Here is a 14,487-nt window from a genome sequence, read left to right on the forward strand (position 1 = left end):
CATATACAACTAGATCATTTCTTCCACCAGTATGTGACATTTCTATGAGAATCAAGTCAATGACTTTTAAGTCTTTTGCCCTGTAATTTACTCCCTTAGTACTTCTTCTAAATTTAGCTGCTACCTTGGTAGTCTTCACTGATGCATTTTGGTGTGCAATCTCAAATTTTTGTGCCATTCTAGTTTTGAGGTGGCAGCCTTGCTAATGATTGTTTTTTATGATAACCTCATTTTCTGTGCTCAGCATTATACATATTACTACCAGACGTGACAGTTTCTGTCCTTAATTCTAGTCATTCTAGTTTCTCTGCCCAGCTATGTTCATCAAGATTCTCCATGTTTTGACTCATCTTGTCTGCTGTCTTTATAGTTTCTCTGTTTTTAAGTGTTGTCCACATACTGTGATGCTACCTCTACCAGGTTATTCTCAAGGCATTTGCTTGCTCTGTCCTTTTACCCTTAACTGTCCACCTGAGGATGAATGGCAATTACCGTCAAAACGTTCTCATGCATAGAAATCCTGTGAACATGTAGACTGTTGCTTGGATATCTGGAAACTTGCAGAGATATTTCTATTATAACTATCCATATTGGTCAAGATGCTCTCGTATCTTATTCCTTTTCCTTGGGGAGATAACCTTTAAAGTATCTTGTGAAAAATTTCCAGTTTCTTCTCTACACATAATATTTTAACATGAAAAATAATGTAATATACCCTTTGCTTGTCCTTTAATTTAAGAGCAAGTTGATTCTGAATCTAATTTTCAATTATTGAAGTTTTCTATATGAGGATTTCCATAAATTGCCTTAATATGTAAATAATGGAGTAAAGCTGCCTTATACGTTTTACTAATCCTGCAATTATATTCTGTAGAGCCTTTTTGCTTTCCTTAATATGAAACTAAACCCTCCTTTACATAACCAATGCACTAAGAATTATGGACATGACAGCTAAATCCAGCTTTTAAATCCCAGGCAGAGTAGCTATGTGCTATTGCTGTTCACTGTTTCTTTCTAATAAGCTGTAAGCAGTGTGATATCTCATTAGTTAATTTTAAAATTGTTTCGCAAGGGATTACATGGTTTATGTGCATCAGGTTCCTACCAATCCACTTAAAGCTTAAATTCACCAGACTGAGAAACTCAGTGCGGGATTGGATCTTATTTGCTGCAGCAGAAACATTCATTTCCCTGTAAAGTACCAGGATAGCATTTTTGATCTAATAGAAGTTATACTGAAGACAGCCCTGAACCACATTTTCTGGCGATGGTAAATCTAACGTGTCTGAAGAGAAGAGCTCTCACTTTCTAATTGTTGGGTTGGCTTTTGGTTTTTTTTTTAATATACCAAAACCTGCTATTTTTTTTATCTTGCAGACAATATTTTTTTTATTCTATTGTATAAGCTAACAGAAGGCATATTTCAATTCAAATGCCCCGTTACTGTTGAAATTTCAGGGTTGTTATTGCTCTTTGTTTAATTAACTTGGAAAAAAGGGACTGAGAATGAAATCTTTGAGACGAAATACCTCTCTTTGACTCAAATATCTGAAACTTGATTATTAATGTTCTGGGGAGCACCACCTGAGCTTGGGATGGGCTGACCCCAAAAGGCAAATTCAAACATCCATGGAAAGCTGAACTTTGATTCTGTGTTTAGGTCTTCTCAGTGTACTGCATCATTTTAAACCTGCCTGCACAATACTGAAACCATCTCACTTGGTGCATATTCATTCAAATTGATGTTTCTGTCTTTTCTGGTATTCCACTCAAGAGGAAAAAAAAAAAAATCATGCACCGCAATAACATGAAATATCAACTCTGTTTCCATTTCTCCACAACAGCATTGTATAAAGCCACCACCATATAATCTTCCTTATGGATGTTTTCAATTCCTAACATACGATCTAAGTATGACATACTCCACAGAATAACCAGTGAATTTATAAATTGCATCACAATTTTAAATGTGCTTTCTCTGTAACCTAGTATTAGATTAGTCTAAACCATACCTGGCTACATGTCTCTTGATGGCTGAACTCTGCCATCACTGCAGTAGCAATACCTAGCACAGAGATGCCTTCACTGTAGTTTGCGCACAGACATATATGCCTTCTAAAACACCAGCAGCGCATGGAAGCAGTTAGTATAGAGCACAGCATTGTGCAAAACTTACCGGGGTCTTGAGGACCATGTCTCCTCACAGCTGGAGCACCCCGTGTGCTGGAGTCCGTCCCTGGTTTACGCTGCGACGGAAGCAAAGAGCTGCTTCGCTGCTCCCCTTGCACGTCTACGTTCAGGCAAAGTGTGCTGGGGAGTGTGGTGAGCCCTGTGTTTCCATTACAGTTATACCCAGAAAAACTGAAAGTACTACAGAGGGTGGCACACCAGAGGAAATTCTGAGTTTCAGTCTTCCACTACGTAGGTGTCATGTGCTGGGCAGTGACGGGGAACTTCCATTTCTGTCCTTCAGCTATAGGGAAACCAAGGCTGTTTTGCTGTTTTCTCTATGTATGGGGTTTTAGGAATTGACATGCTAGTTAAAAACCGTGTACAGATGTTGCGAAGGAAAGGAAGTAGGTTTTGGGCAGGCATTTCTAAGTGGCTGCTTTCTTACAGCATTGTTGCTAAATTTCTCCAAAATTCTGGTTTTGGTTTGGTATGAGTTTAAAGCAGTATCTCTCAAATGTCTTAATTTGATTGTCTTTTTTTTTTTTTTTTGAAAACATAAAATTCCTACAAAGCTGTCTGGAAATTTTTTACAATGTTTCCTATGGAAATCTGATAGCTAGGAACCAAAGCTCTGGAATTAAACTTGCTGACTTTTTTTTTTTTTTCAAATCAGTTTTCATTTGACCATTCTTTGTACTTGATTTTTGCACAGTAATGTCCACAGTATACCAAATAAGCCATCCTTCAGAAGCTCAGTTAAATCATACCAAAAAAGTACTAAATGTATTCTGTTTGGAAAACTGAATTGGTTTCCCAAATGGTATTATATCCTTGATAAGTAAAATAATAAGAAAGAAGGAATTGTCTCTATTCCCATATGTCTACAGTGTGAAATCTTCCAAGAAGAAATTCCTTTTGCTATTTCCTGATTTTCCTCTATGTAGGTAATGTTTGTAGTTAACAAAGTGGTGAGGTGTTTTTTGGTTTTGTGTTGGGATGTACAAAGATATAGAAATTTAAATAAGGATGTAGAAATAAGGAGACTAGGGAGACTGAACAATTGGCAAAGGAAATGAGGAAAAAAACACAAAGGTGTTTGCAAAAGACAAAGACATGCCTTTATGGAAATGAAGCTGGCATTTCCATAGAGGGAATGTGGAAAGGGGAGGTAACAAGGTAGAGACATGATTATACACTAATAGAATATGTTTGGAAGAGGTTAGTGGAATACATTGAATTTAATCTTGCATGAGGCATGGTATCTGAGATGAACAATAGTAATGGATAAGAAGGATTTAACTTTTATAAGCAACATGTCTGTTTAGATGAGATCTGAGAAGTGGATATTGAAGTAGGTGACTGAGGAGCACATAATGAGTACCTTAATCAGAGATTTGTCTGAAGTGATGGAAGGAAAGGATGGTGTAGAGGGGGGGAGAGTAAGGGGGTTTTGAAAGCAAATATCAACAATATTGAATTTTACAATGAATTGTTGCCATTGTTTAGTGTCTTTGAATTTCCTAGTGCACAGTTGGGCTTTAAATAGTTCCAAGATTCTTTCTTCTGCACCTGCTTATAGTCTTCTAATGTCTGAACTAATATTTATTCACATCTAAGGCTGCCCAGTGTGATTTCTGAACAATACAAATATCTAACTATAAATTATCCTACACCAGTACTTTAAAATAAAAAGGAAACTTGTATGTAAGAATCATAAAAAGTAAAATAATACTTACTTTGCATTTCTTTACAACAGCATTGCACAGTGGTTCTGCCATCCAGCCTTTCCCAGTGGGTGGACTTCCAGCTATTTCACTCTATGATTTTTGTCATGTGTCTTGTCTCCTTCCCCTTAAAATAAGGGGTGCAATGGATTACTATTTGGAACACACTGTTATTTTCCACTGAAAATGCATTGTAGTATCAGAATAAAATTTGACATGCTTAGTTTTAGAGAGGAGAGGGTCGTAAGAAGGAGGAAATAGCACAAATTATGGTATTACAAAAAAGGGGGAAAAGCAGAATTTTAAATACTAGGTGCCAACAGAAGGGCAATAGGAAAGGAATTGGAAGGGTTAAGCCCCCACCCCAAACCCCCAATGACACCAGTTTTGTTATATTCATTAAGAAGAAATATCCAGTAACATATCGATAATATTTACATTGCTAAATTGACTGGTTATTAAACTGCATGCTGAAAACTGTTTAACAAAAGCCTTTGAATTTAGAATTTTATTCCTTAGTGCATTTATGGCAATAGAAGAATAATACATCTTCTTTTCTTCTTGAGAAGTACTATGACAGCATAAAGGAAAGTGACAGCACAATCATATCTCATCAGAATGATGGATAAATCATTAACTATATATGTTTAATATCTATTAAAACATCTTAATTATGACATAAAGAATATAGAGAAAGCGGCAACCATTCTGTTGACACCTAAGATAAAATGGATTGAAGAGAATCCAAGTTTGAATGGTTTCAAGACACATTGTAGTTATGCTAAACACAGAGATAATTCACCACAGACCAACTTCAAAACAGACTCTTGTAGGTTTTTAGTAGGGCTCAGGCTTTTTCAATTTATTTTTTTTTTTACAGGAAATTCACTGTTGCTGCATTACTAAGTTGAACTTTATGCTGCGATTAGTACTGCTGAGTTGGATGCAGGTGTTTGTAGCTTCAAGGCTTCCCGCCGCAAAATAGAGCTGTGAGCACGCTGGCTGGCACACGGGTCTGTTACAGCTGAAGCTCTTTTCCTTCAGTGATGGGACTAACCTGAGTTGTTGTTCTCCGAGCAGGTATTTCTTTAGCACCGAGACTTCTACCTTATCAAAATTTGAATTTCTCACTGGATTTAAATGTTGGGAAAGCTTGATAGACAAGTGGAATAAGCACACAGATTAAATTTCCCTTGAAAATACTAAAAAATAACACTTATTTGCACATAAAATGGTATGGGACTAAATGTATAATTACTTTATAAAATTTTACACCAAGTAGGTTAAGAGTCAGTTATGAGAGCAATAATGATGTCATGGCAATAAGGAATTAAGAATTAAATTTTCATATACTTGAACCTTCAAGTCTGAATTTTCCAGAGTGATTCAATGTCATCAATTAATTTTATTTTCAGTTAGTGCTCTTAGTTTAAACAGACTTTTAGGAAACTTATAGGGCTCATGTGATCTCAATTAATCTATGGGTTTTTTTAAATCAAAGTAACTGTTTTCAAAGCAAAATCTGATTTCTTTGATTTTTATTATACAAACAAAAGGAAATATAGTAACTGAGCAAAAAAACATGAAAAATTGAATTTTGAATTAGTTGTACGTTCTCTTACTTTCATACAATACAAGGCTTTTCTGTGTTAATAATGTCAGTGAAGAAATGCTGCCTCACTTCCATGCTAACAACTGCAGATTTTGCCTGGAACTGAAGTGAAAATGTTGTTTTGTTTGTAATTTTTTGTGGTTTTTTTTTGTTTTTTGTGGGATTTTTTGTTTTGTTTTTATAAAATCAGTAAATATGTTTCTGATTCAGGAGAGCTTCTCCAATGACTTTGAGGATGAAGATGACTTTCGTATAAATAATTCACAAAGACCTTCTGGCAGGCTTTACAAGCCTTGCTGCAGATGCCATCAGAACCTAACGCAGTAGAAGCATACAATCGTATTTAGATTGTGTTATTAGTAAACACGGTTACCGGGAAGCCAGCTATGTTTATGCAGCTTCCTTGTCAAGATTTTTTTTTTTCCAGTGAAGCCTAAAGTGCTCTAATACCAAAGGTACCGAGTTCCCATTGTAGGGTATCTCCTTTTGCTTTTCCTGTATACTCGTGAGGATGACAAATAAGTCTAGGGCAGGGTGTACTATATCTTGCCGGAGAATCAGAGAAAGCCTCTTAATGCCATAGCCTAAATGTGATCCATGTTCAGTTAACCAGGCAAAGTTTGTCTTGACCTTCAGCATTAGCAAAATGTGACCTTTTGTAGTTGCTGCATTATGAATTAGGCAGACGCATGGATCCAATCAACACTTACTCTTCTTGCGACCACATATCACAGTTGAAAAGTGAATGGGCTTGGCTTTGGCGGAAAGTGGATGTGACCATATAGGGTTAAACTAGGCTGTGACTTCAAAAAAACTGCAGACAGCTTCCCTTTTTGTAAAGAGAGCAGCTTCCTGCTAGCACAGATACTGCAATATACGACCGTGTATATAAAGTGGAAACTCCCATCCCACTCAGATTTTTATGTAGTGGAATCTACAGCAAGTGTAAAAACATAATGGTATGTTTATTTTTTGAGAAGTGGGGAAACTACTGTGGGAGTAAAAAGTTCTCATGGGTTTTTTTCACCATCTACCCAGTTACTTCTATACAGTGGTTTAGAGGAAAAGACAAAAAAAAGCTAATAAAATCCCAAAGAAATCACTGAATTTTGGGGGATATTTTTGTAGAACTTGGTATTAGAGAATGGAACAGCAATGTCTCTTCTGCTGCATCTTTCTTGTTGAGATATTATGATAATATTAAAATAATGCCCTGAATATAATTTTTAAATGTGTAAGTATTTTTTATTGTTGAATGCACACAGTTGTGATTTTTCCTAATGTAGAAGACCCATATATGCCACAGACTTAAAATCAGAAGCACTATACTTCACAAGAAAGGTGTAAGAGTGCTGTTGAACAAAAGATGTGTCTTAGGTGGGTAGACTGTGATTAATATTTCTAATAATATAATAATAATATTTCTAAGACATAGTCGTCTTTTGTCATTGGAAGTCACTGGCTTTGGAAGGATACACTCTTTTCCCTCCATTTTTATATGTGAAGATTGACTCCAAGTGTTTGTTAACAGAGTTCATTTCTGAATGTTACTGTTGCACTTTAGTTTTGATGGAGTATTATCTCTAAGGAATGCCAAGGCTGCTGCAACATATGAATATGGATTTCATTTTATTTTTTTCTGCCTGCATAGCACCTATATTTTGACTTGCACTTCATTATGATGCTAGAAGTTATCTTGATGTCTCCACTTACTTGGCACTGGTTTGTTATGATTGTTCATCAGTGCCATTGGTTCTGCTGTTAGCAAGATGGAAGTTTAGAAGAGGAGGATGGGAAATCCAGAGTGTTTAACAGGTTTTTATTTCTAATTAGTTGAGAACCATGAGCAGTTGGATAGCAAAAGATATATCGTTTGCCAGGTAGGAAGTTGTTCGCAGTGTGTGTTCTGGGAGGTTCAGCGGGTTGACTGGCATCTGAGAGATGGAGTAGTGGTGGTAAATAATGCTGAGACCTTTTTGGTTGGCTGCCTCTTGGAGCTACTTGCTGTGTTTTAGTCCTGGGCCGCAGACGAGTAACCTGAGCGGTGTCAGCACTGTGGTGCTGATGGAGAGGTCAGACTTATCTGGCACCCTGCTGCATTTGCCATCTTTCCAAGACACCAGAGACTGCTGCAGTGACTGCTGAAGTCACTACGCATGGCTCTCCTGGCAGGTCCTGCTTTGAGGAAATACTGACCTAGAACAGGGAGCTGTTACCAGATTTTCATTGTCCTTTGCTGAAAGGAAGAAGATGCTAGTCATGAGAGAGGGAATGCCAAGCATCATGTTCTGTTAGGAAAGATAGCAACTTGGCCTGGAAAATGTGGTTATTGACCCATTATTCTATTACTCTACTATTACCCTAGGAAGGGGTTTACAAGGGTTGCAGGAACTAAGCATTTTTTGATGTTGAAACTTTTATTTTGAATGTAAACTTGGAATAGTTACAATAAAAGTGAAAGAGAATAGTAATGATTTTTTAATATGCAGGAATTTTTACATTTTTTATTTTAAGTCATTTAATGAGTAGTGAGGATTTTAAGGAACTACTTCTCTAAGTAGTATTTCTCATATACTGTGAATAAAACTGTGTTCTCTTTCATTTTAGTTAAGGTAGGAAAGAGGAAGCACTCTAAAAAAAGACCCAGAATATCATTGCTGATCTGTGGCTTTCTGAAGATTGTCTTTGCCCAATAAAACTTGTTGTTTAAGAGCGTGTTGGTGAGAAAGAGAAACGTTGTGCTTGAAACCAACTTCCGTATTTGAAAGTAAGCCTCTTCTTTTTTCTGATAATCATGACAACAGGATGGAAACTAGTTTTGATTATGTTTGTGAGCTAAACTTTGAAAATACAATAAACCTGGAAACGTATCAGGAAACCATATAAATTGTGATTGATACTATCTTAGGTTTTTCCATTAAAATGGAGCTAAAGTTCCCTGGTATACTGCTCATAGATTAATGGCAGTGAGGAAGTAAAGGAAGTAAAAAAATCATAATTTCTTACAAGTCACTAAGACCGCGTCTTCACTGCACAGTGGAGAGTTGCGCAGGCACCCCAGGCTGTGCCGCTTGAGTCGCTGCCTGCAAGCAGTGCACAGCAATGCTGTTGGAAGCACTCGCTTACATATGGAAGTAGCGCGGCAGCGTTAGCCCAATATTGTGCCAACGCTTTACACCGCAGAGTGAGACTTAGGTCTGTAGAGCTACTTGCAACACTCAGACCCTTAAAAAATGGAGAAAACATACTGGTACTCCCTTTGACATGGTAACATGACTCCCTTATATGCTTGTAAGATGGAGTTATTCTACGTCTTTTGATTGTGCTTTGGAAAGTGACCCCGAGATGCGGTATTTTAACCTCAGGCTTTATCCATAGCTCCTGTTTCATGCAAAAAGCTGCTGTTAGACTCTGAACCCTTGCTCCTCCCTCTGACAGCTGTTTAGTTACTCAATTTTTAAAAGCATAGAGGGAGACAGACTGAAAGAAAATGTTTTCTTCCATACTGATTTCACTGCAAGCTCTTTTCTTTTGTTGTTAAGCAAAGGCACTCTGGAGTAATTCCCACAGCTTTTCCTGCGATTTGTTTGAGACATTCTTGTCATGCTGATGTAGATGGCATTAAATGGCTTTATTACTTCTCAGAATAACATAATGGGAAGTAAGGATGTGGACCTTAGGACACAAACTTTATGGTCTCATCTCTGCCAGGGCCCATCAGGTATGAGCCAAGCACTGCTATGCTACAAATACTAACTAAACAGATGCTATTTGTGGAGAGTTTTCACGGTAACAATAAACATTTTGGCCACCTGAGTAGGGAACAGCTACGTGGTGTTGATGGCAGAATTTTGTCCCTATTGGCAGTGCTGCAAAGACTACAATTCCCTGTTCTCCATGTGGTGTAACACATCATTGGTGAATGTTGATCCTTTACAAAGAAATGTAGTGGTTTGCTACCCATAATGATTATAGAGCATACAGTAAGGCATATATGTACATTGACAATTTAGCTATGTACTGGTACTATAAATCTGATTAAAAATGTAATCTTGGGAGTGTCCAAAAGCATAAGTTGGGACTAAGTCTATTTTCTGGTTCTGCTGTAGATTCCTTTGTTTGAGCTGTGTGTCAGCTCCCTTGTCTCTGGTTTGATATTTGTGTGGCTATATTGGCATTGACTCTAATTTTTCTGAAGCATTCTTGGAGTAATGGAGGATTTTTCCATTTCTTAATTCAAGTTTCATCTTCATCCATGTCCTAATGAACATTTTTATTTTAGTACTTAAAACTGGAAGTTGGCAACTAATTGGCAAGGCTGTACTATGTCTTACTGTTTCTTTGTGTAGAACTCTTTATGATGCTGAATACAGGGCTTAAATTACTTGTACTGAGTCCGCTGCTTTTTTTTGTTTAAAAGGATTTCTATTTGCAAGTCAGAAGGGGAACTTCTGGCTGTAGAATTGCTGTACACTTTTCAGGAAATAGGCTATTTACTGGGGATTTCCTTGGTGAAGAGGATTGCTTGGGATGGGCTCAACGTTTGCAAGTTTTGAGCCAAATTTTCAGTGGCCTATCTCCATTCCTGGACCCTATCTCCATTTTTGATCATCTTTCTTAGCACAAATATTTATATGCAGGTCACACTGGAACATTTATTTCCTCTAAAACCAAGTGTCATCACTGGTGAATCACTTTATATTTGTATTAATGCTGAACCATCCTTTGTCTCTTACTAAACACTCTCCATTTGAAAAGTTGTGTTAAAATGTAGGATTTTTTTTTTTTCTTGTTTGGGCTTTTTGTGGGGGCTGTGTTTTACCTTATTTATGTTCAGGTGGTTCTCTATAGCTTGACTGCTCAATGAGAGCAGGTGGTATATGAGCTGATGCTTTCAGCTATTATCTGTTGCCAGTCTTGTGTTTTCCGATGTCCCCCCCTGCGTGTCCCAGAATAGAATGAGGATCCTCAGAAGAGCGTGAGGCCTCAGGCAGTCACCCCATGTGACCAAAGCAGAAGCTGTGGAAAAAGCCACTATCCTTAATTCTGAAAAGAAAAACCCAGCAGCTCAAGTGAAAAATTCCAGCCTGGAAAGCACCAAACAATTTCTCACAATTTCTCTTCAGCATTTTTCTTATTTACAAGCAACTCCAAACTCTTTGATCTCAAAATGGTTCATACAGTCACAGTATGAGAATTGTTATAAAAGGTGTTTGAAAGTGATAATGTGGAAGAAGGTGAACAGGTTGGAGAAGCAGGCTTTATTCCAAGAAAAAAGGCAATATGAAAGAGAGGGTGCCAGAATACTTCTGGAAAGAAGGGGTGGGGGGCGTGGAGGGGGGGAGCTGGTGTTGCAGCCATGATGTGTTTCATTGGATTGAAGTGAAAAGGCAGTGAAGAAAAACTTGGACTTTGCATATGTTATGTAGCCATGAAAAGCCAGATGTACATTAAGAGTTTGAAACTTTCTGCTGATAAAATATTGCTATTATGGTAATGCAAGCTTACAAAGTAAGTGTGGACACTTCAGGATCTGGGCTGAGGGCCAGCAGACAGCGAACTCTGCTTCTAGCATGAATCACAATGTTGTTGTTTTTCTTGGTTACATGTTGTTTTCCTGGTAGATGCAAAAGGCCACTCTGTGGAAGATTGACTTGAATGAATATATAAAGCTTGCTGTGAAAAATGCAACCAAAAAAAGAAAGAAAGAAAAGAAAAAAAGGCCACACTTTGGTCACTGTTCCACAGCACTCTAGAAAATGTACCAGGAAAGCCTCAGCTAGCAGATTCTTATCTTATGGCTGTGTGCTATGTACAGGAAAGAGCACAATTCTCATATATCAGGATAAGGTGGTAAAAGAAAATGTAAGGCACTTGGCTTCAGAATACTAAGGGGTTCATTTTGTTGGTCATATCCTTCCTTTTTTGAGCATTTGCTTGAGCATATTTGGCATGCTTGTGTTTTGGCATTCCTTTGTCACATAATTCTGGTAGAAGCATCCCCTGCTTTTTACAGTTTCTGTTTCTGGATGAAGTTTTCTTTGCTAAAGCTCAGGCTGCATCTTTGGATTGTTTTAGTATCCCACACTGTATTGTGGGTGCTTTTATCTATCTATTTATGTATTTATTTCAAACGGTGAGTGTTAGGCTGTGCTCCAGTGTTTTGGGAGTGAAACATCAGGCAAGGTGAAGAAACATAGAGAATTAGAAACTCTGTGTCCCACCATATTACACCTGTCATTATGCTGGATAAAAGTATGGGCAAAGCATTGGAAACTGTTGCTGTGCTGAGCACAGTCTGCAGCTCATGAGCTACATATCGTAGTATAGCGTCACTGGTAATGTGTAGCTGATTCAGGATATTGAGAAGTTACTGATTCCTACTCGTCGGACAATGTCCTCTGTTAGAATCAACACCTTGCCTTTAAATTAATGAAAGGGGTTTTATTCCTAATGTTTAAAAGTGTAATGGAAACTGTCACAGCCTACTATAAACAGCTTAGGGATTTTGTTGATAAATTGTAAGAAGTAATTTAGAAAAGTTATCTTAAAAAAAAAAACCCAAACTAAAAACAACAGTTGCCTTCAAGCAACTCTGCATCTCTTTACCTTCCTTTTCTCATAACCAGTGGGTGACAGGGTAGGGTGTGATTTGATGCTGGTGGCTGTTGAGACTTTCTCACAAGAGAAATGTCTCTATTCTAGTTTACAGTTTGAAAAACTGTCAACGTATGTTTCTGTTTCTTGGAAAAACTTCTCATTAGCACTACATGCTTGCTGTGATGAGGAAAACATGACCAACAAAGACACACTTGATAATTACAGAAATGAGACAGTCATCACCACAAAGAGAGACAGAAAAAAGAAAAAAAGAAAAAATCACTTGTGGGTGCTTAAAATTATTATTAAGTCCTATACTTCTAAGTCCCTCCTCTGTTGTAGCAATTACTTTGTGCATCAATCACCAGCACCTGTTAGCAGTTCTTTGCATGTAGGCTTTCCCACTGTCCAAGGTAATTTTTTGTCAGGTTTGGTTTTGCTTTATTTTTGGTTTTGCTTTGTTGCTTTTATTTTTGGAGATATTTTCCCTGCTACTGCTGATGGAGGAGACGCAAGTCAGGTGTACTGAGCACTTAGGTACCCAGGAGTGTTTTTCCCAACAGCAGCAACACAAGGAAAAGGCTCCCCAGGGCAGGTGCTGGTGTGCCCACTCCAGCACAGCACCTCCATACAGGTACCCCCCCTCCTGCCCTGGCATCCTTCAGTTTTATACTTTGCTCAAGAGAATCAGCCTCAATCTGGCAGTAACATGGTGAAGTTCAGAGGGAACAGGCACCCTGGTAGCTGTCACTGAGCTTGTTTAGCAGAGCATAATGTCTACTCTTTGTCATATGTTCATCTATGCTTCAGGAGAAAGACGTGTGTGACATGAGCAAATACAAGCTGAGCTGATCAGGAATAAAGGAGAGAAACGCAATTTTTGTCCTGCCTGATTACTTTCAGCATTTATTTTCATAAATCCATGTGTTGGTTTATGCTTAGTATTTTAGCATGAGGTCTATGTGTGTTCTGATCTCACTGCTTTGAAAGCCAGCGTTGGTATTTAGCGGAAATTTAACCTGGTCAGCTAATTCTGGCAGCCACAATGGGCTGGCCACCAAAAATGCATCACCCAACTGAATTATTAATGCATGAGCTGACATCCTAGGTATATAGTGTAGCACTGAACACTGCTGTGGTCCCTGGAAATGTAAAAGGTCAGGAGGTAAAGCATAACTTAATGCAAACTTTCATAAGAGTAGATTTCAAAGCCACCATTAGAAATGACATTTTAATTTTTGGGTCCAAGAAGGTGACAATGTGTGGGATTCTCAGCTGAATTAAATGTTAATTACATTAAAATCATTACATTAGATGAAATAAGACTCGGTGCCATACAAGGCAATATATGTAAATAGACAATGCCAGAGCTGGATCCCATACTCTCGCCTGCCACAAACCTGCAGTCTGATTCTCACTGAGGCACTGGAAATATGTCTCCATGGAAAGGCACAGAGAAATTTGCTCTCTGACAGCAGTCTGACTTGATAATTCATGGAAAGTCCAGCCTGAAAGCCATAGAAGCATTCTCATCTGGTGCTGTGCCCACAGGGGTAAATCCCACCCAGCGACAGATGAGCATCATGTTGTTCTAACACTTTTGCTCTGCAGATTCCAGGTGGCAACTGCTTTGTACGCAACCACCTAAGACACGTTTGTGCCCGTTCTGCCTGCTCATATAGACATATGCTATTTTTATCCTACCCCTCTGTCATACGATCAGGATTTGACCAATCCTTCTGTTTGCCTACATTCACCTTTTTTCTTACCTGCCAGAACAAAGGCTTTGTGTAAACCCTTTTGTTCCTGAAATCATTTGTGAGACATCTTTTGTGTATGGACTCTAAGGTATGCTGCAGACAAGAATCAATTAATCTTTACTCTGGGGATCTGGACTTTATTTTTGAGCAGCTAGTTTTGCTGGCTACAGACTTTTGAACGAGTTACTAAAAATAGGGTGTGAAGACTTGGGAGTGCTCTTGTAGTTAGTGTATTCTTTGCCTCTCAGGATAACAATAATTTAGTACTCTTCCTTCATAGACTGAGGATTCCAAAAACATAAGCAATACCAGTAACTTTATTTTTCAAATAGGGCAATGGGTTCTCTGCTTAGTGATTTTTGTCTGATGCTGTTCTGCGTTAATGGCAGAGTCAGGTGAGCAATCCAGCTCCCACAACATCTAGTCCTGTGACCCATTCAGCTCATTTATTGGTACAAAGCCCACCAAGAAACCCATAGCAATACTGTCTCTCTTTGACCTTTAATCATTCCTTTGTGGGTATATGTGGGAAAACTCTTTTTCATGCAGATTTCCAGTAGAGATAATGTATAGTTTGTACAAGTGAAGTAATTTCAAGTGCCTCTTAGCTTTCACTGAG

General features: G+C 38.1%; 1 protein-coding gene across 3 annotated transcripts in view; it reads right to left on the reverse strand.

Annotated features, from left to right (window-relative positions):
* RASGEF1A (RasGEF domain family member 1A) overlaps nt 1-14,487 on the reverse strand; it is a 170,520-nt gene that overhangs the window by 52,156 nt on the left and 103,877 nt on the right. For 2 of the 3 annotated variants that reach the window (XM_075758670.1, XM_075758673.1), the window contains exon 2: nt 3,909-4,023. In XM_075758670.1, coding sequence (XP_075614785.1) covers nt 3,909-3,950 — 42 coding nt within the window. In that variant the 5' untranslated portion in view covers nt 3,951-4,023. Of the gene's footprint in view, nt 1-2,176; nt 2,318-3,908; nt 4,024-14,487 lie in introns of those variants that run through there. The other variant, XM_075758672.1, reaches the window with a different exon arrangement.

This window comes from Balearica regulorum, chromosome 7 (genome assembly GCF_011004875.1).
Source record: "Balearica regulorum gibbericeps isolate bBalReg1 chromosome 7, bBalReg1.pri, whole genome shotgun sequence".
Classification (NCBI taxonomy): Eukaryota; Metazoa; Chordata; class Aves; order Gruiformes; family Gruidae; genus Balearica; species Balearica regulorum.